The 20,722-nt window shown below is 38.9% G+C and overlaps 1 protein-coding gene across 6 annotated transcripts in view; it reads left to right on the forward strand.

Moving 5' to 3' along the window:
- The window catches only part of LOC131065758 (isochorismate synthase, chloroplastic), a 314,318-nt gene that overhangs the window by 193,538 nt on the left and 100,058 nt on the right, over positions 1–20,722 (forward strand). For 4 of the 6 annotated variants that reach the window (XR_009111467.2, XM_058000399.2, XM_058000398.2 and 1 more), the window contains exon 12: positions 1,305–1,441. Coding sequence is in view for 5 of the 6 variants with exons in the window: in XM_058000399.2 (XP_057856382.1) it covers positions 1,305–1,441 (137 nt within the window). In the remaining variant the exon portion in view is untranslated. The remainder of the gene's footprint in view (positions 1–1,304; positions 1,442–20,722) is intronic. The other 2 variants (XM_058000400.2, XM_059209304.1) reach the window with 1 other exon arrangement.

Here is a 20,722-nt window from a genome sequence, read left to right on the forward strand (position 1 = left end):
CGATTGTAAGCATCGACGTACGAGGACGGAGGCACTACTTTTATTTCTTATGTTTGTGCATAAGAGGTGCATCATGTGGTTAGACTTTGAGCTGCTACATATCATGCTTAGTTACCAAAAAATCATCTACAAAGGTTGATAGGACAATAGAAGTGCTGAAGACTTTGTGCTTTCATTTTTGTTTTCTCGTCCCAGGGAAGTGATGGAGGTCTTTGTGCTTTCATGAAAACTTTGCTTCCCTTTATGTTCCAAAAATCCTACAAAAAAGTCTCATTTTTGTATTTGCTGTTATTTATTTCCAATTGCTATTACTTTTCAGTGAAGAGAAAATAGTATAGTTTTTCTTGAAAGAAGAAGAGAGACTTCTGTCCGACCCATATTAGATTAGTTTAGTTTGTAGATAGGGGGAGCCTTCCCTAAATTAGGAGAGTATCATACTCACACACTGTGGCTGAAACCACAATTTTGCACATCCCCTAGGTGTACAAAATTTTCAACCAACAATAGGCTTCAAATCCCTTCACATTTCAGATAACAGATTTGATGCTCATTTAGGTTTGGGGGAGATCTAGGGCCTTTATGTGGTCTTTCAAAGTAGTGGGGCATTTTCTCATCTTTACTTGTTTTAGACTTTCCAACCAAATCTGTCGCTCAATAGATTTCCTTTTCTTAGCACCTTCACCTTTACCTTCTCCTAAACATGAATTGTTTTCACCAAGTGGCTCTTTCTCTGTACTTCCACTCTTTGCAAGGTCTTTTATACCCATTTCATCTATAGGATTTGTTTTTTTAACTGTACTTTCAGCCTTGTAGACCCACATACCCAATTCAGGAACATGGTGGCAAAGGCTCTAAATCTACTATCTTTTTGTCAAACATATTTTATATAATTATTATTCCAGTCATTAGGATAAACACTTTCTTGAATTTTCTCAAAAGTATTTCCCTAATTCTAGCATTTGTGGCTCCTGTTGTTTCTATAGTATAATATCTGAAGTTGGGGACTACAAACATGCAAATTGCTTTTAGTATATGGAAGGTACTGGAAATTTAACTCAAAGGGCAATTTGTACTACAGATACAATATTTCTTTTCATGTTGTGAACGTTAAATCTCGAGAATTGTGTCATATTTTTGACAATAGGATTACCTTTTATGGCGAAATCTAAATGCTGTTTTCTGGATATGGATCCTGAGGACATATGAAATTGTTTCATCAAATCCAGTGGCATGTCTAATTGAAGACGTTTATATTAGTTTTTATATGAGGACACCAGATTTTAATTGTAAAGGCCAATTGACAGAAATGTTTGATCGAGGAATGTATGCTGGACCTGTGGGTTGGTTTGGGGGAAATGAGACTGAATTTGCTGTGGGAATCAGATCAGCATTAATACAACAGAACAACTCAATTTCTTCTCCAGGTAGCATGTTCCCTAAGGTAAATTTTTCTGCATGTGTTTCAAATTAGTTTCTTTCCAAAAAAATCTAAGTTGTCCAAGGTACAGAGAAGGAAAGGATAAAGAATTTTTAATCAGACTTTTGATTAGTGTGTATAAGCTGCTTGTCAAAAATCTAATTTTTCTATTTAAATCATCAAAAGTATACCTATTACATATATCACAAGTTACTGCTATTTGTCTTTCAAAATCCATGTACTCAAATTACATATTTCATGACAGGATATAATGAATAGATGAGCCTCTAATACAGCCTTTGTATTCTTCTCCATCGGCCCTATAATAAACATCAAGTGATCTTTCTTCTCTATTTTCTGCTGAACTTCTTGATCTGTTTTATAATCTACGTGGGAAGAATTTTTAACAATCTACCTTCCCTTGCATCGTAGTCCAATTTCAATGTTTGCCCTTTTTGAAACAGAAAATTGAAATTCTTGGTCTGAATTTCCAGAATGTTTGGATTCTAATTTTTGAAATTCAACATACTTACAGAGCATTCTTTTCTGATTTGCTAATAATATTTCCCGGATTTAATCATTTCTGTATAAAAGGAAAATATTTTATATTAATGTAAGAATATTACATTTTAAAAAACCATTAAGTGTAAGCGTAAATGGGCATATTACAAGTACTGAGTTGAAGGTGCAGGCTAGGAACAAGACAATGGAACAACAAATACATAATTGGAAAGCAAGGAGTAGTATTTAAGGAGATAGAAACATTTACAAGACTATATTAGCATATATATCAGCAAAAGAAAGAGGTAAACAACCAGGAATCTTCAGTTGGGCCTACTATTTAATTGCCTCTTTGGTGGAGCTGGCCAAGCCGTTATCTGATATTCCACATTTAATCCTCATTTATGATGGATTTTACTTTGTCATCTAGGATATATTTGCCATTGTTCATTAGATTTAGTGAACTCTCTTAGAGAGATCTCTAATTTGATGCTTCTTTTGGTAGCATTAAGTTGTTGAAACTGCTGGTGGAGAGAGGTATTGTGTTTCTGTGGGCTCGTCAGCTCCAAGAGTCCTCTTGATAGCCTCAGTTCTGATGTCAATTTGATTCAAACCGTTGGTTTTATTTTTTTGATTATCTTTAATGCCTTTCAAGTTTTGTATCAGCAAGGTCATATTTTCGTGATGGAAAGCCTGCTGTTTGTTTTTCATTTCCCTAACTTTCATTAAACCACTGAAAGTGCCATTTATACTGGCCAATACCAAATTGATATTTGTCTCATATTGGAGTAGATGTTTGGCTTGTTTGGTCTTACTTGTATTGTTGTTCTGCTCTTTATGAAGGGTGTTTGATTCAACAATCAAAATGTGAGGACCATTTTTATGGTTTTAGAATGAAATAGAGTGCAGGAGTTCTTCATTCAAGGAGGGATGAAAAGAGCAGCTCTTATTGTTGGAAAGCAAGGAGAGAGGCGGGTGGAATTGGAGTTGTAACATTGAGAGGCTAATTATGGAGTGAGCTAAGAATAAGGGTAATGAGAACAAAATGAAAAAGGGTCGGTTGGCTAATTATGCCACATTCGTCCATTGAGGTGGGTGCTGTATGGATATCAACAAGAACAAAATGAGGAGAGGGATGCCTACTCTTATTATTGTTATTGTCATAGATTGCTTCATATTCAGTTGCAGCATGGATAGCATTGCACACTGGATTGATCTCATCCAATCATAGTTGAAAAACTCAGACTTGACAATTACTTGGTAGACCCAAAATTTTAAAAGCTCAGGACTTGGCAAAAAGTGGGCAAGTTTATTGAACATTAAAAATACATTGATTTAAAAAAATATGTTTTTAAAACATGCATATTACTGAATATATAAACCATATTACTGAATTCCTTTATATATAGATCAAAATTAAAGTTCAATATACTTCATTGACCAAAAAAGGAGTTCAAAGTTTCAATCAATACATATAAACTTTCAATTTCAATATCAACAAAATTTACAAATCATAAGTTTCTTCTAGAATTAAAGCTCAGAAAAGTCTTCCTAATTCTATGTGGCAAATCCTAACTAAGAATGGTCATCAAATCATTGGGTCGAAATAACAACAACAACAATAATAAGACACTTAGTGGAAATGCTATGAAAGACTTATAAAGATAGACTAGGAGGAACAAGAAAAGTATGAAAAGTACTTCATGCTCAAAGAAATATGTTTTAATCCAAGTGCTTGAAAGGGGTGTTCAAATTAAAATAATTAACAACTAATACAAGCAAGAAAGATACACGATTAAATTATCCTAAGTTCGTTCATACCACATATAAAACTTAAATCTAAGGATGAAATTAAAAAGAGAGAGAAGTGCCTAGTCTTTTTATTTTCAGCTTTGTAACAAAGTCAAATAAATGTAAAGTGCTGCATGTTAGTATATGAACCTCTACAAATCTGAAAGTAATCTCTAAACTTCAATAAATGTTTTAGCATTAAGATGTTACAGATAATAACAATAAAATTGAATGACATGTGCCAATGTAAACATTAAACAAGCCATTAATCTGTTTAGAGATGGGCTAATCTGAAACATGGAAACTTTTATTTTTTTCATTGGGCACCATGAGTCTATCCTGTTTCCACAATAGGTTGAAAGATTATTTTATCTTTCAGATGGATTTAGAGTTTTACTACACCATAGGCTGAAGGAGGCAAATGTTGTCGAAATGTAAGTTACCTCCCCTTTGTGGTGGTGATGTAGCTTGTTTTCCTTTTCAATAAATATGAGAGCTTACCCCTTGCTAGCATCTTACATATCAAAAAGAATAAAAATAAATTAAAGAGAAACTAAAGCTTGCAAGCGCTCAAATAATGGATACACAAGCTATATGTGATAATATTGTGAAGTGAGATAGCTGTGGGATAATGTTTGTAGTAAACAAAAACACAACTCAAGGAGGTCACAAATGCAAGAAACCACACAACAATATGATAAAATATTAAAAACAGCAAACAATATCTCTAGAACATGAAAACATCTAAAAAGATCTAAAAACCAATGATGAAGCCCTTGCAGTTTGAAACTTGTGAAACCTTGGTGGTTTGGACTTAGAAGCCCGTTAGACCATCAAACCCTTGCATGGCTCATAGTTTTCTTTTGAAGTTTAAACCCATGAAAATAATGTTACAAGTGTGGTTGTTGTTGCACCAAAAGATCGACCTATTAATGCCCGATACAACCACTAGACTTATCGAATCCACAAGAGGTGGTTAAGCCATGTCACAAACTCGAGCGCTGCGCTGCACAGCACAAGGAGACCAAAGGCGCACACCTTGCAACAACAACCCCCCCCTCCCCCGCAGCGCAAGCGTGGGGTTTGAACCTGTGACCAAGCTCTGATACAACTTGTTACAAGTGTGGTTGTTGTTGGACCAAAAGATTGACCTATTAATTTCTGATACAACCACTAGACTTATAGAATCCATAGGAGGCGGTTGAGCCATGTCACAAACCCGAGCGTTGCATTGCATAGCACAAGGAGACCAAGGGCACACACCTTGCAACATATAAAATGTGAAATTTTGTTGCATCTTCACATCAGAATAGGTATTAAGTTTATTATTATTTATGCTGAGATAAACTACCAAGTTTTGTGATGTTTTCCAAGTAGCCACAGTTTTTCTATAGAAATCATTGTGAGATTTTTAAATTACTTGGAGCTGAGTTTTACAACAAGTCACTTGGCTTCAGTTTTGACTTATGATTACTTGCAAGTCCCGCAATTTTTTGAACTATGCATCCAATTTACTAGTGAATTTACCTTTAATAGAATTAGTTTAATTAGGCATTTCAGTTGATCCTATATCTAAAGGATTCTGATTGACTGTATTCCTCTTTCTAGTAGAGTAAATCTTGAAAGGATTGTGAGAAAGATGGTGGGATTTGCTTTGGCAAAAGAACTATGAACTAGCCCACTCAGAACCTCCTCATTCACCTTGAAATCAAGGTGAAATTGGCATGCCGGATTGAGGAAATAAGAAGCTACATGTAGGGGCTTGTGAAATTGGAGGTGCCAACGCCTATCATTGATTTCCCAAATGGAGCAATAGCCTCAACTCCAGCATAAATGGATCTAATGGCTTCCTTGTCCCTATTTATGTCCTCATATATGTAGCCCATTGCCGGCTTCTCTGCAACTTGTAGAACTACGAAAGGCTCTATGAACTGCAATTATTGTGAAACACTAACAAAATTGTGAACAAAAATAAGCAAATGAAAGAAAACTATGAATAAAAACATAATGTAGAATTGGATTTACCTTTACGATCTTCGTAGTAGGTACCTGTTTTGTTGTAAACACACGCCCCATTGCAAATGGGGACCCCCACTTTTTTCATTTCTTAGTATAGTGTTTTTGCTTAGTTGCTTAGCTTGGCAATGATTTTGATCTTTTCGCCTTTGGGGAAGGTAGTGATGTCTTATCAGTCTGGGAAAGTGCATCTTGATCAATCCTTGTTGATTCAATCAGCTTAAAGTGCAAAGTTCGTCCTTGGGTGGGTAGGTCGAGTGAGGAATTCCAAGTCTAGGATAAGGACTGAATGCGTAATCCACCATCCGGCTTAGGAAAGTTCCTTGCTTGAGATTAGGAATGTGTAATTGTTTCAGGGAATGAAAATCAAATTTGTTCACGTTCAAGACCAAGTGTGTGATCAAGTTAGGAATTCAAGTTTCGAGTCTGTAATCCATGAATAAATGTCAGGACTGGGAATTGAAAGAAAATGCAAAATGTTGTCAATGTTGCTAAATGTTGTCAAAGTGTAGGAAAAGTTATATAATGTTGTCAATGTTTTCAATGAAATTTGTCAAGAAAGTGAAGTTTTGAAATATTAAAGTGTGGAAAAGTGATGAAAATTCAATGCCTTGACAAGAAAAATGTAACAGGGGATGTATTTACAATAGGTGTCGGGTTAAATGCTTCAATGGGAGCTTTCCTTCTACACGGGGGAACGTTTACTAAACGGGTAATGACCCAAAACGCATCAATTATGATCCACCAACCCCATATGTCTCCTTATGATCGTCGCGCCACTTCAATAGAATCAAGCTTCGATTCAGAGTATCTGGGCCTTTTGCAAGTTTGGATTTCCCGACCTTGGCAAAAGGAAAATCAAGAAAATTTTGTGAAAAAATCCTTGGTCAAAGTTGTAATTTTCATGGAATCCTTGTTTGAGAGAGGGATTCCAAAATTGAAGTTCCTATTCCATGGTTTAGTGTGGAAATTCACAAAATTTGTTTAAAATCCTTGGTGAAGTGTGGAAATTCAAGGTGTAAATGCAAAATCCTTGTTTCAAGTCCATTATCGAAAGGTTGAAATGTTAAAATCCATAGTTGAGGTACGAAATTCCAAAATTTTAAAATGAAATCCTAAGGCGAAGTGTAGAATTCCAAGACAAAAATGCAAAGTGCAAGGTTCAAACATGGATTCACATTCAAATTTAATTTTTCCTTGGCAAATTCTTGGATTTACTTGGAAAATTCATCATTGTGTTCACTTGTCCATGCACAAAATGGAAATGTTCTCACAATTCCTTGTCTACCCCTCACTAGTGCTTGGAATTCCTTGATAATCCTTGTTTTGCACTCAATTGTCTAGAACAACCTTGCTCTAACGCTTGATAGTCCTATTGTGACCTAATCACACATCACCTCATTCCAAATGGGGACCCCCTATAGTTTTGGTGCACTAGGTCTTTTGGTTGTGGTCGTTTGTGTCATTTAGCAACAGTTTCTTTGATCTCCCTAGGCTCCCAAGTGTTTTGGGGAATTTGGTCAAGTTTGCAAGTGTTTCGAGTAAATTTGACTAAGTTTGGAGCTTGTTTTGTCTATTTTAGGGTTTTTACCCTTTAAACTTAGATTTAAGGTCAGTAGCTCAGGGTTTTGAGAAACTTGACTGAAGCAATGAAATAAGAAACCTTCAAGGAAGCTACCATTGAAATTTGAGCAAATTTTTTAGCACTTACTATTTATAGTAAGTTTCACTGTGTCCTGGATTAGCTAATTTTTGCATTTAAACAAACTTACTATTTTTAGCAGTGCAAACTTAGTATTTTTAGTAAGTGTCCTCGTCCCCCAATTTGCCCTAATTTGATGTTTTGAAGTACTTACTATTTTTAGTAAGTCTATTTTTGGCAGGTCTATCTTTGGCAGTGGGCAGGATACTTGGGCAGGATACTGATGGCAGAACAATCCTGAAAATCCAAGTTCTAAATCCGAAAAGTCGAAAAAGTAGGCAGTTGATCAAAAATTTGGCTGTTTGAATTCATTCTTTCCTGAAATGGCAAAAGTGTGAAAAATCTACTCCAAGGCAGGAAATTTTTCCTTCACCAAAAAATCCTCCTCAAATCCAAAAAAGGCACTCAAGTCGAGATGATGAGCTCAAAATGCAAGGCAAGGAGGAAAGTTCAAAACTCCTCAAAATTCCTTCATCATGGGTGAAATGCGCTCCAAGAAGGGAATGGGCGCCGAATTCAAGTTAAGGAGGAATTTCTGAACTTCCTCAAAATCCTTCACACCTCCCAAAGTGCGCTCTATGAGAAGGTTGGGCGCTAAAAGCATGTTATAGAGGAAATTTCCTTCTCAATGAAATTCCTCCATCGCCTAAGGAATGCGCTTAAAGGCAGAGGTAGGGTGCAAAAGTGCCATAAGGGAGGAATTCTCTTCCTCGACAAGAATCCTTCACCTCAGTACAAACTCGCCCAAGGATAGGGTTAGAGCGCAAAACACCAAGCAAAGAGGAATTTCCTCCCAACGGCCAGATTCCTTCCTAGCAAAATGCGCCCAACATGGAAGAGGAGCGCAAAACATAAGGCAAGGAGGAAAGTTCATTTTCTCCAAAAGTCCTCCATCATAGGGAAAATGTTCTCAAGAAGAGATATAGGCGCTAAAATGACATCAAGGAGGAATTTGTAATGTCCCCTTGTTAGTAGTAATTAGTTCAGTTGGCCGTTAGCCTATTCTGGAGACCCGTAGGCTAGTCAGAAGCAGAAATTAGGGTTTCCTACTTCTAGGGGGGATATCTTGGTGTTTTTGGTTGTTTGCATGTTGGAGTTTTACAATTTTGATTCTGGATTCCTTCTGGGTTTTCAGAAAGCTTCGCAGTGATGGTACATGCATAGCAAGCAATGGAGTTTGGTAAACACTATTTTTAGTAAGTGATGCCAATTGCAGACTTAGATTTCATCATCACAGTGACTGAAGCAACCAGTCAACCAGTTGCAAGTGGGTGGTCGATTTTGGAACAGTGATTGTAAACAGCTGTTAACAAGACAAAGACAAAGACCATATAATCGACTCAGCATACTATATAGTCAGTGATTTCTACATGAAGTAGAATGGTGTATGAAGTAACACAACTTATGTTATAAACTAATACGTTTTGTTTGAGAAGTTTACTGGAAGTATTAATAACCATCATCTTCAGCAGTCAAGGAGGAGGACAACCATTTCAATAAGGATTCAAAGCGGAAGCTTTTTTTTCTGAAGGAGGAGCTTTCTGGTACTAATGAAGACCAAAAGACAGTAAGAGGGAAGGCACGATGACTTTGGAGAAAGCTTGAACAATGTGTATCACCATTACATTGAAAAGATAATAACATTGATTGATATCATTCAAAGCATAGTGATTACAATGGACAGTGAAGACATTTGATTAATAAGCAAACACATTACTGGTTGCAGCAGGCAGTGATTGATGACAGCGACTCATGTATACACAACGATCAATATGATCATCCTCATACAAAGTCAGATGCTGTGAGATACAAGTTTGGATTACGCTATGTTTTACATGTTGGTATATATATTACAGTCTGATCACATATATAAAGTTCTGTTCCAGTTTGAATGAAAGATGATCCTGTAACTTCATTGAATACATAATACACATGTTTATATATGAACAGCGATTCACATATTGAGAAGACTGAATGTTGCAATCAAGTGACACAGATACAATGTATACCTGTTTTAATAAAGTGAAACAGATACAGTGGCAGCACTAAGTTAGAAGATGAGGGAATAAGCATCGATAAAGAAATTAAAGAGCAAGCCCGATAATATGAAAAAGATCACTAGTAAAGATCAGCAATATCCATATATGACTTATGCAGCGATTTATTAGTTTGTATCAATTATAGCCAAGTCAATCATTAAGGAGAACTAAGGAGCTGTTAAGGTATACAGATTGCAAAATGATAATTATGACAGATCGTATCCTATTGTATTGAAGCGATTAAAGAGAAGTAAGAAACAATGATTTAAGTCACTTATTTTTAGAGAAGAAATTTAATTATGCCAGTCATAGTAGAAGTCGTCGTTGAAATTAGACTTGAGATCATTGTCTCCTGGGTGCAAATCTAAATCACGGTGTCATCTTCAAAATCTTCAATGTCGAGGTAGAAGTCTTAGCGGCAGTGAATAGTATAAAGAAATGGAATACATGAATGCAGCAATTCTATTAATAAGATATACAGCCAATGATTAATGGAGCAACGATTCCTTATTAAGAATGAAGTCAAAGTCTACAAACAATCTCACTCATTAGTGCAAGTCCGATTGATAACAAAAGGTGGGCGAATTCATCATACTTGAAGAAATTAATAATAAAGAGTTTATAATATATGCAAGTGGTTATGAAGGCAGCGTAACACAAATTGATATGAAGGCAGTGAAGGATATAGAAGGTGAACAGAATATTAATAGAACAACCCGACTATGAGCAGCGATCAGATTAAGAAGTGTATTCATTAATCATATGATTTAATAAACTTACGTCTGTTGAGAAAAAAGATAAAACAAGTCAAATTTATTATCAAGATGGTCAATTGGGTCAACTATATGAGAGACGATTACATTATAATGATTGATCTGTTTAAAAATTATCAAATGATCAGCAGAATCATTGAGAAAACAAGATTATAATTTTTTAAGTAACCGATCAAAGTATAACTAAAATGGTACGATTAAGAAACAATATTCATTAGGAGTTGTTATTATCCTCAAAAGGATGTGAGTAAAATAAAGATATCAATATGTGTTAAGAATTAACAAAGGATGTGTCTTTTAATTCTTAAGGGGCACGCTTCTTTAAGAAAAGGATTTATATATATAAAAAAGAGGGAGACGAAGAGTGTGAGAGAATAGAATGCTAATATTATAAGTCAAAAGGAAATTTATGTGAAGAGTGTGTGAAAGAAAATGCTGTGAATATAAATTAGAAAAGAGCGGAGGTGATGCTTGTTGAATGGTAGTGTGAAATAAGAAATATCTGAGCATAAAGAAAGTTATATAAAGAATGTAGTGTGTTAAGTGAAGAATAATGTGAGTGTATAATAAAAGAAAGATCATGAGAGAAAGGTTAAAGGCAGATTTGTGAGAAGGATTCAGTGCAGTTTTGATAGCAGATTTTGGAGGTGTATTTAGCAGATTTTGAAGAATTTGTAACAGATTTATGAAGAAATATGTGCAGATTTGAGAAGATCGAATTGTCCATCATCAGTTGATATAGGAACACTGTCAAGGTGGAAATTCGGATTTAGGTGAAGTAGGTTGGTGCTCACTAATTCTGGATTAGGAAGTTGGTGCTTCCAGTGGGTTGGTGCTCACAAAATCAGGCTGGGAAGTTGGTCCTTCCAGTGGGTTGGTGCTCACACAATCAGATTGGGGAGTTGGTGCTTCCAGTGGCTTGGTGCCTCTAGTAGGTTGGTGCCTACAAATATTTTAATAGAAAAATTATATAAAATCATTATTTTGCCGTGGTTTTCTCCTGCAAGGGTTTACACGTATATATCTTGTGTTCTACTTGTGTTCACATTAGATAGATTACATATTAATGTTAGTATGCAATGAATATGTTATTGTGATAAGTTTATACTTGTGATTGAAGTTGAAACGGTTTAAATTGGTTGTTATACTGATTCACCCCCCACTCTCAGTATAACCGTGTGCTCTTCAAGATGCACATATTTATCAGGACTTAATAATTCCATGCCTGAAAGCACGAATGGGAATTCCTAAGCAAACATTGATTGCTGGAAAGGTCATCAAGGACAACGAAATATATGATTTTCCTCGATGGTTTTATGTAGTTTTCACTGGGAAGGAATTCTTTGAGAGGTACCATAAGGAGTCAACGGTATTGAAGGAATCAGCCAGAAAGGTTCAAGAAGAAATCCTAAATGTGTTAGAGGCATTTTTTCGCAAGAAGGTTGACTAATGAAGAGTTGATAGTGGACCGTATGAAGGAAAGGCTGCACGAATTCTTCTTCGTGGAATCCTTCTCAAAGGAACATTTGAAAAATGTTTCTTTGTTCTCTAGCACAATGCACATGACTCAAGAAGTGGCGTCAAGATGGGAGAAGTTTTTCTCCAAGTGTGAAGAGGACACTTCAATGTTGGAGATTGTGCAAGTGTCTCCGTAGGAGAACTGGAAGCCGTTGTAGCTAGGTTTGTTGCATTCACCATCAATGAACGAGATAATGGTCGTCCAAATTTGGATGAGAATCTATTAATTGCATGAAGGCATAATGGGTCGTTTATTCCTAATGGATGTTTTGACCCAGTGGTGGCTCATTCAATGCATGACGGCTGCCATATTGAGGAGTTAGTGGGTCATTAATGCATGGTGGGCGATTTGAGAAGTGGAGGTTATTTAATGCATCATGGATGCCCTTTTTAGATCAAAAGACAATTAATATATAGTGGGCGAGATTCTTCATTAATTGCTCCACCCCACTACTTGGCTTCATATTTGAGTATCTTTGGTTAAACCTTAATTAGGGTTTTTGCATGGTGAATCTCAGCTATTGATTTGAAATGTAATCTTGGCCATCCATTTCCTTTTGGAGGCCTATAAAGGGGTCCACCCCTTCATTTGTAATAGAGGGAGAATTGTATGAGATTGTTGCTATAAGTTTTTGAGATAATAATAGTGATACATTAGTGTTTGGTGTTCACTTGAGTTATTTTAAAACTTGCATGGTTTCATCTTCCTCACTTAGGTTAGATTTGCTTCAAGTAATTAGATGAATGACATAGATTGCACTACTTTATGGTGAGATCACTTGCTCATACCTTTTGCCGATAGATGATTTCTATATGTATTGTAAGGTTGGATTGAGCTTTTACATATGCATACTTAACTTAGATTGTTGGATGAACATTGTTCTTTGATGGTGTTTGTTGATGGTTTAAATTCTTACAAACACAACCTTTGAGGATTGCACCCTCTTTGTGTAGTTATTTGAAAGTGGCAAAGCAAAGTGTGGTCAATCTCGCCTAAGTCATTTTCATTTGTTGAGTTCCTAGATTTAGATTAGCTTTTCTAAACTCTTTCCTATTTTATTTTATGCATATTTAATCGAAAAGGTCCAAAAAAAGAGCTATCCATTGACAAATCATTTGCGAAGTCTCCTTGAAGTTTCAAAATTTGTTTGTCTTATTCTCTATATGTAAGTCCCCTTGGATTACCAGCAACTTCAAACCAAACGAGTCTATATCCATCATAAAGTCACTAGTACGCAATTGGAACCTTGGAATCAATCTATGATCTTCATGCAATCTTAGCATACATGAGATTTTGATCAAGAGAGGACATCGTGACTGTTGGGAACTTTATTCTATATTGGTGTGGTTACAAAACACCTGTCAACAAGTCCTAGACAACCTTGCTCTAATGTTCAAGTATCTTAGAAAACCCCTTAAATGCGCTGAAGTGTCCATGGACACATGGAAAATGGGCTCATTCTATCCTTGCACACATCCAAATGCCGCTAGGGTGGAGTTAAGCTGTTAGGTCGGCTACCTTAGGGAAAATTTCAAATTTTAAACAGTAAAAACAAATAATTTCAAGCTTGGCCGACCTGATATAAGCTAATTCAATTTGAAATGCAAATGTATTGCTACCTAGGTCGGCCTTATTGATGTTAAAGGTGGAGTGCATATAAATAAGAATTCAAGAGCACCCTTTCCTCCTTCATTCAACAACTCAATGCATATGCAAGTGAATTGAGCAGACATTCAAGAGCAAATTTGGAGCAGATCTACAAGCAAATTTGAGTAGACTTTAGGAGCGATTTTCATCAGCTCTCAAGGCAATTTCTATCTATTTTGAAGTGATCTTTTGATCAAAGTGAATCAGGTTGCAAAGTAAATCAGAATTACAAGGCGAATTTGTGGAGAAGTTGAGCAGATTTTCCATTGAATAAGGAGATATACACCCAGATTTAGGTGAATTTCACCAGCAGAATGATCAATTTTCAGACCTGCATCATAATTCTCAAGTCATGTCCAGATCATTAGGGATGAAAATCAGATTGCGTTAAGGTTTGGTTTATTGGAAAGGGTGAATGAAAGGGTTTTAGAAGGGTTTATGAGGCCAAATTTTGTGAAATATTGATAATATTTTAAGTGCAATAAGGATTGTCATGTAATATCTTTTGGACCTCCTCAATGTAAATCAGGATTGCAAGAAGTTGAATTTTCATTGTCTTATCACAATCCTCTTGTATTTCATTTGTGTGTTCAGGAATTTCATTTACTTAGGGTTTTATTCATCATCATAATCCAAGGTTTTCCCTTTGTCTTTTCAGGTTTGATGCAAGGAATGAAGAGCATGCAACATGGACAAAAGGACTTCACAACATGAAAGCGGACTAGCTCAAGGAAGCAGATACAAAGAAGACAACAATGCGAAGATGGACAACATTCACACTTCAAGGTGGAATCCAACATGAATGGAACAAAGAAGGACTTAGAACATCAAGATTTACATTTCATCAAGACATTCAAGAAGATCAAGTCATGCAACGAGCTGTTTCAAGACATTTCTCTACAAGGAAGATTCTACAACGACCTTAGATTTCCTTTGGAAATCCAAGATCAAATGAAAGAACTCAATAATGTGAAGGAGAAGAACAATATGGAATATACTACAACAACAAGGTGATCCCAATCAAAGTCATTGATCAAGGTGAAGGATTCTACAAGATGATCAATGCAAGACGACGTCAAGATGCACAAGTACAAGACCTTACAACATGGAGATTGTTACAATATGGAGGATTGAAGAACTACAAAAGAGATTAAGGTCAAGCTCAAATCTATCCAAGACATCATGAGAGATTTCAAAGATGAGGTGCAAAGGAGTTGAAGCCTAAGGATAAGAACAAGATAGTTCCAGAAGAGTTAATCAAAGTTAGAAACTCATCCGATCAAGGATGATGCAATTTGGGAATATGAGCCATCACAGTAAGTCATAGGAAAGATGATGATGTTGAGCATCAAGAGATATTGATAAGGATGCAATGACTTCTTTGTGATGATCTACAAGGAGTGCTAGCTGCTGTGGCACCTATTCACTTCAACCAATTAAGTGATGCCACATCGACATGTCCAAGTTCATTGAACTTGACTCATCAACAAGTGGACGTGTGGGTGCATTGAGTGGTGTGTCATCATCTACTCTGTAATATCTACCTTAAGTTTTTTCAATTATTTCAATTTACAATCAACACAAACACCCGTTAGGGTTAGAAAATGAAATCCCAGTACTGTTGAAAGTAACCCTTTCCACCTTTTGATCACCAAGAGCCTAGTATGGGAGGGTGAGAGCATACAATGTCAAGGGAATCGTTAGCTCAAATAACTGCTGGAAATGAAATCTAAAATACAATACTGCGCTTCAAGCCAGGCCCTTCCGCTTATCTAGCGGGTGTAAGAACTTCTACAGTAGTATGTCTATGCAACCAGCCAATTAGAAGATTACAAACTGAAAGAACAACAATCACTCAACCACTTATGCAGCGGGAGGACTACAAATGAGATAGCAATCAACTCAACCGCTTATTCAGCGGGAGGACAGTGTTACAATATATAAGAAGGCGGCAAGCCATCCTCTTCCACTTATGCAGTGGGACAAACAACAACAATCCAAGTATATAGCTGTTAGTACTACTAATCATCTTTACAATGCAAACATGGATTACAAAATAACTAGAATCACTGTCCAAACTAGGCAGCAAGGCCAACCTCTTCCACTCATGCAGTGGGACTAAGAGAGTGCAAACAAATTGTTGTTAGTACTACTAACCAACATTACAATATGATTCATCATAGATACTCAAATGCCAAAACCCAAACTAACAACATCAACTTATTACCAAGACTCTTCACACCACACCAATAGACTCACACATCTAAAAACTAGCTTCAACCCCACAAAAACTAAATCTGATATGAATGAACAGCAGGCTGGAAATACAGACCAGCAACATTAAAATCCTCACAAACACTTCTAAATCACTCCCCACACACTAAAATTATCTCTAAACACACTCCAAAGGCCCTAGGCTTAAAGCGACTAAGGCTACACTGAGAAAATGGCACCAACAAATCAGAATCAACATAACACACAACCCCAAACACCTCCCAACAAAGTCGCCTACAGCTGAAAGGTTTGACTTGCTATATAAAATCTAATACTCCAAGATATTCAACAAAAACTTACAGGATGAATCGCCCAAGGCATAGGAAATGAATGAGCAAGTACCTAGAATGATCTGACACACGAACCGAGAGTTATGAACTAAAACATGCTACAACCACACCAAAACCAGCAAACTGAAAATCCACACACAACACTCCCGAATCAGAAAACTAATACATAAAGTTGCAACATTATCTTCAATCCACTCCTCTGAATGAAGAACAATCTCTAGCTCGACTAGTTGCTGTATTGCAAGCAATAAATAAAGCTATGGCTAGGAGGTAAGCATTCCTCGAAGCTTCACTCTGCATTTCGGCAGCATTTCATTATAAAATTGTTCTTGAATAGTCCCAAATGAAGGCCAAGGCACATATTTATAACTTCCTCCTCAAGTCGAACTTCTTTTCCCTCCAATATGGGATTAAACAACCATATTCCAATTTTCTTAATTTGTATTACATTTCATTTCTCCAAAATCACCCATTACTTGGTGGCAAATACAATTTATAAAAAATACATTGATAAAGTGTATTATGGTGTTTAAAGAATAAAGTGAATTATATCATAAAATTGTCTTATTTTTCCTCCTAAGGTGTCCATCTTGCCTGAACAATAATTCACTTGTAAAATATTTTCCTCAACCAAAAATTGCCCACATATAATTAAGCAAATGATTTAGATATCAATATAACTTAAGCAATCCCTTTTAAATAAATCGTCCAACCTTTGGCTTAAGTTATAATTTAATTTAAAACACCATTTTTTCATGAAATACTGAACCTGTCAAAACAAGCTCCTATGGGGAAACAAGCTAATAGAATTGCCCTGCCAGAAATAGTCACTGACTTGAGCGGAAGAACCTTGCGAAGAATAGCACCAAAAATGCTGGAAGTCCAACTATTCAAACTGACCTGCCAGAAATAGCCATCTGAATAGGCCTGCTGACATCGTGCTAAAAATAGTACTTACTAAACTAACGTATTGCTAAAAATAGTAAGTGTTTCCAATGTGATTTTAACCACATTTGGAGCAGCTATCGCACTTACTAAAAATAGTAAGTCCGAAAAAAGTCTTCGGATTCATTTGCATGTCACACCAACGCGAGGATCTCTAAAACCCCAGAAAAAACCAGAAAAATAATTTGTTTTCGTCCCAGTTACTAAAAATGTAAGTTCGGAAAAGTCCTCAGATTCAGTTGCATGTCACTCCATCACGAAGCTCTCTTAAAAATCAGAAGGAATCTGTTTGCCCTCTCGGGTAAACGGTTAAATGCAGAAAGTAAATGCACAGAACATAATCCTTTCGAAGAAAAGGTACACAATATATAATACCCGAAGGGGTACGACACAACCGTTGCGACTCCAACTACCTACCCGTCGGCTAACTAACTGACCGCCGTAACTCATTATTACCGATGACAACATAAACATAATATAACAACATAACATAATGATTATTCCCGTCAACATCATCCCCCCCAAGAAAAGAAGTCGACTCCGACGACTTAATACAAAATAGAGATGAACGGCAGGAACTATTGACGCCAGTCGGGCCCGGATCTTAAAAACTTGTTGCGTCCTCGCCTAAAAACCCTTTTCTGCTACCATCCGATGCTCAAGTGCGGATTTCACCAATATTGCTTCCTTTGCCAGCACAGTCCTCCTGTGCCTACCCCAAACTTGTCTGCAAAACATAATTTTCAGTCTCAGCTTCCACCAACTGCTACTCAAATGATACTGTCTCCCTAGCCAATTTGTCCTCGATAGCCACCCGTGCTGCTCTCCCGGCATCCAACTCCTGGGTACGCTGAACTAAGTCTCACGAGACTATTGCCTCCAACCTGGTGGTCAGCTCCTCCCGAGCCCTTTGTGTATCCACCAAGGCAACCTCACGTCCAGCCGAGACATACTCCGAGTTCCTCAAAGCGTACCTATCATGCCTGGAGGTGGCCACAATCCGCTGGCACAAATGCTAGGAGACACCTCAAATCCTCCATCACACTCCCCAAAGGCTAAAAACTGAACTGAATAACTCCCTGGTGTCATACAACTGCGCGGACCTGCAATGCCTTCCCTCAAACTCTATTTGTTCCCAACCTCCAAATCCGTCTCCCTCTACGGCTTATGGCTTCCCTGCCAATGCTTAGTTGCGGGCACAACACTTCCCGTGGTCTTCTGTAGCTCAAAATAAACTGGGGGCAGCGCCCCCGCGGGGTCGAGGGGCAGCGCCCCTCGCGGGGTCCTGGGGCAGCATCATTTCTGTGATATTTTATGATGTCCTAGGGTTTTGACACCAATTTACAACCTTCAGAACCCCACGAAAGTCCATGGCGCGCATCATTTCTGTGATATTTTATGATGTCAAAACCCTTCTTCTACACTCCAATATTTTCAGTGTCTAGGCTCCAGACTTAAGCAAATCATTTTAAATCTGGCTGTCGTTTTTTTTTTTTTTTTTTGGCACTGTAATGTCCCCGATGGCACCCCGGCCATACAACCTCCCTATACGGTCAACAACAGCATTGGCACCTCCGATCGTGCGGCTGCTTGGTCTACCTGTGGCGGTCGGCCCGTGCTTTACCCTTTGCATCACGTGGTGGCGTGGTGGTGCGGTGTTCGGCGTCTTCTTCCCTTTACCCCTTGCTGTGCGGTGGTGGCGGTGTGCGGGGTTGTTTTGTTCTTCGTCGCGGTGGTGTTGTGCGGCGTCTTTGATGTTTGGCGGCATTTTATTCTTCCGCGTGCTGCTTGGTGACCGCCTTCGGTGGCTCCCACCGCACGGTGTGACCACTGCACGATGGTGCCACTGTCGGTGGTCACCGTCGGTGGTTCCACCGCACGGTGGTTCCACAGCACGGTGGTGCCACCGTCGGTGCTTCCACCGCACGGTGGTTCCACCGTCGGTGATGCCACCGCACGGTGGTGCCACCGTCGGTGCTTCCACCGCACGGTGGTGTCACCTTGTCACCTTGGTCCCACCGTACGGTGGCCATTTTCCCCTTCTTTTTCTTTTCTATTCTTTTTTTTTTTTTTTTTTTAAGTTTTTTTGAAGTTGTCTAGAGAGTCTTCGGCTCGGGTCCCCTGTCTCTGGGATCGCCCTTCATCCTTCTCGGTTTTTCTCGCCCAAAAGTCTCCTGCTTTTGTCCCATGCCTCTCGAGTTGCTTGCCCGGCCTCTTAGGTCCCCTTCCATCCTCTCGGGTCCCCCTTCGGGCTCTCGGGTGTCCGTCCGGCCTCTCGGGTCCCCTGCGCGCTTCGCGTGGTAGGGTTTCAATTTGGGCCCGTTAGTGGCAAGTCTATTTTCAATGGCCATCGGAAGACCTGGAACCACAAATTCTATAGGGACCACGACCTCCTTCCCGTACATAAGAAGAAGAAGGATAATAAAGATTTTGAAGACTGTAGTCTTCCATACAGGGTTCCAATCGTTGCCGACACTCTTCGGATTATTTATGCCGCTAGGGGTTGGGGCGTCTCCCTTCCAATATTCTCTGTATTCCGGCAGGTACACCTCTGTTGGTTGCTCTGGTTCCTCTACTTCGAGCCTGTAGCTTTGGAACATTTCGTAATCCTCCATTTGCTAGTGGAAGAGCCCGTTAGTCGAGCATACCTCATCTTCAGAACATCCCTCCAATTCTAGCACCCCTTCACTGTTCGGCTCCATCGCGTTCTTGCCCTTGCTTTCATCGGGACCCCCTTCCCTTTTATTAGAGTCCTCTGAGTTTGAGTCTGAAGAGGCGAGCTCTTCGCCGACATCTTGGGTGTGTAGGTCAATGGTATATTTCTGCCCTCCCTTCTCCATGGAAAGTGTATTTTTCTTCCAGTTGTGGTTTACCCTCGCGTTGATCAACCACGCTCTCCCCAGGATGGCTTCATAGCCTTTCTTCTTCGAGGGAATAACCACGAAATCTAACAAGAATGGTTGTGTACCAATTGTCACTTGCTGGGCCATCAACAGGCCGAGTGGCTTAATGCCATGTTGGTCCGCTCCCACCAGGTTGAATGTGGGTGGCCACAGGGTGGGCTTCCCCAGCCGCTTCCATGTTTCTTCTGGTAGTACATTCACCCCAGATCCACCATCCACAATGGTGTCCTTTAGAATGGTCCCACGGATACCCATTTCTACCACAGCTGGGTGTCTACCACTGCTCAAGGCTAGTAACATCGGGTCAGTCGAAGGGCTGACGGAAACCTCCACCTGTAGTGTACTCTTCAAAGCGGTGGCGGGAACCCCTACTTGTGGTGCACTCGACGATGCGGTGGCAGGAACCCCTACCTGTGGTGCACTCGACGATGCGGTGGCGGGAACCCCTACCTGTGGTGCACTCGACGCTGTGGTGCTTTGCACATTGGTGAGGATGGCAGTCCTCAATTGTGGCATAGAGTCTAGAAGGTCTTTTACCTTTATCGGCACCTCCATCTGCAAGATTTGCCCAATGATGTTATTTTCCGCTTCCGTACGGGATGATGTACTCACCACCTCGTTGTCCCATCGTTCGGTCGTCATCTCACGTTCAATATTGATCTTTGCCTCCCGTAATCTCTCCTTCTCCGTACGGGGGTCGGGATAAGTGGCTTTTTTGGTCTGGGCGCGGGTGATCGCCAGTACTTCTATCTCACGAGTCTTCTTAGCCTTCTCAATGTTGAGGAGATTAACCCCTGCTTGCGGGCAATTTGCGTCCTCATGGTCGCCTGGCCCACACCAACGGCAGAGGTGCTGAGGGGTGGCTTCCTTCGTGCAATCACGGGCGAAGTGCCCCCACTAATTAC

The sequence above is a fragment of the Cryptomeria japonica genome, chromosome 7 (genome assembly GCF_030272615.1).
Source record: "Cryptomeria japonica chromosome 7, Sugi_1.0, whole genome shotgun sequence".
In the NCBI taxonomy this organism is placed as follows: domain Eukaryota; kingdom Viridiplantae; phylum Streptophyta; class Pinopsida; order Cupressales; family Cupressaceae; genus Cryptomeria; species Cryptomeria japonica.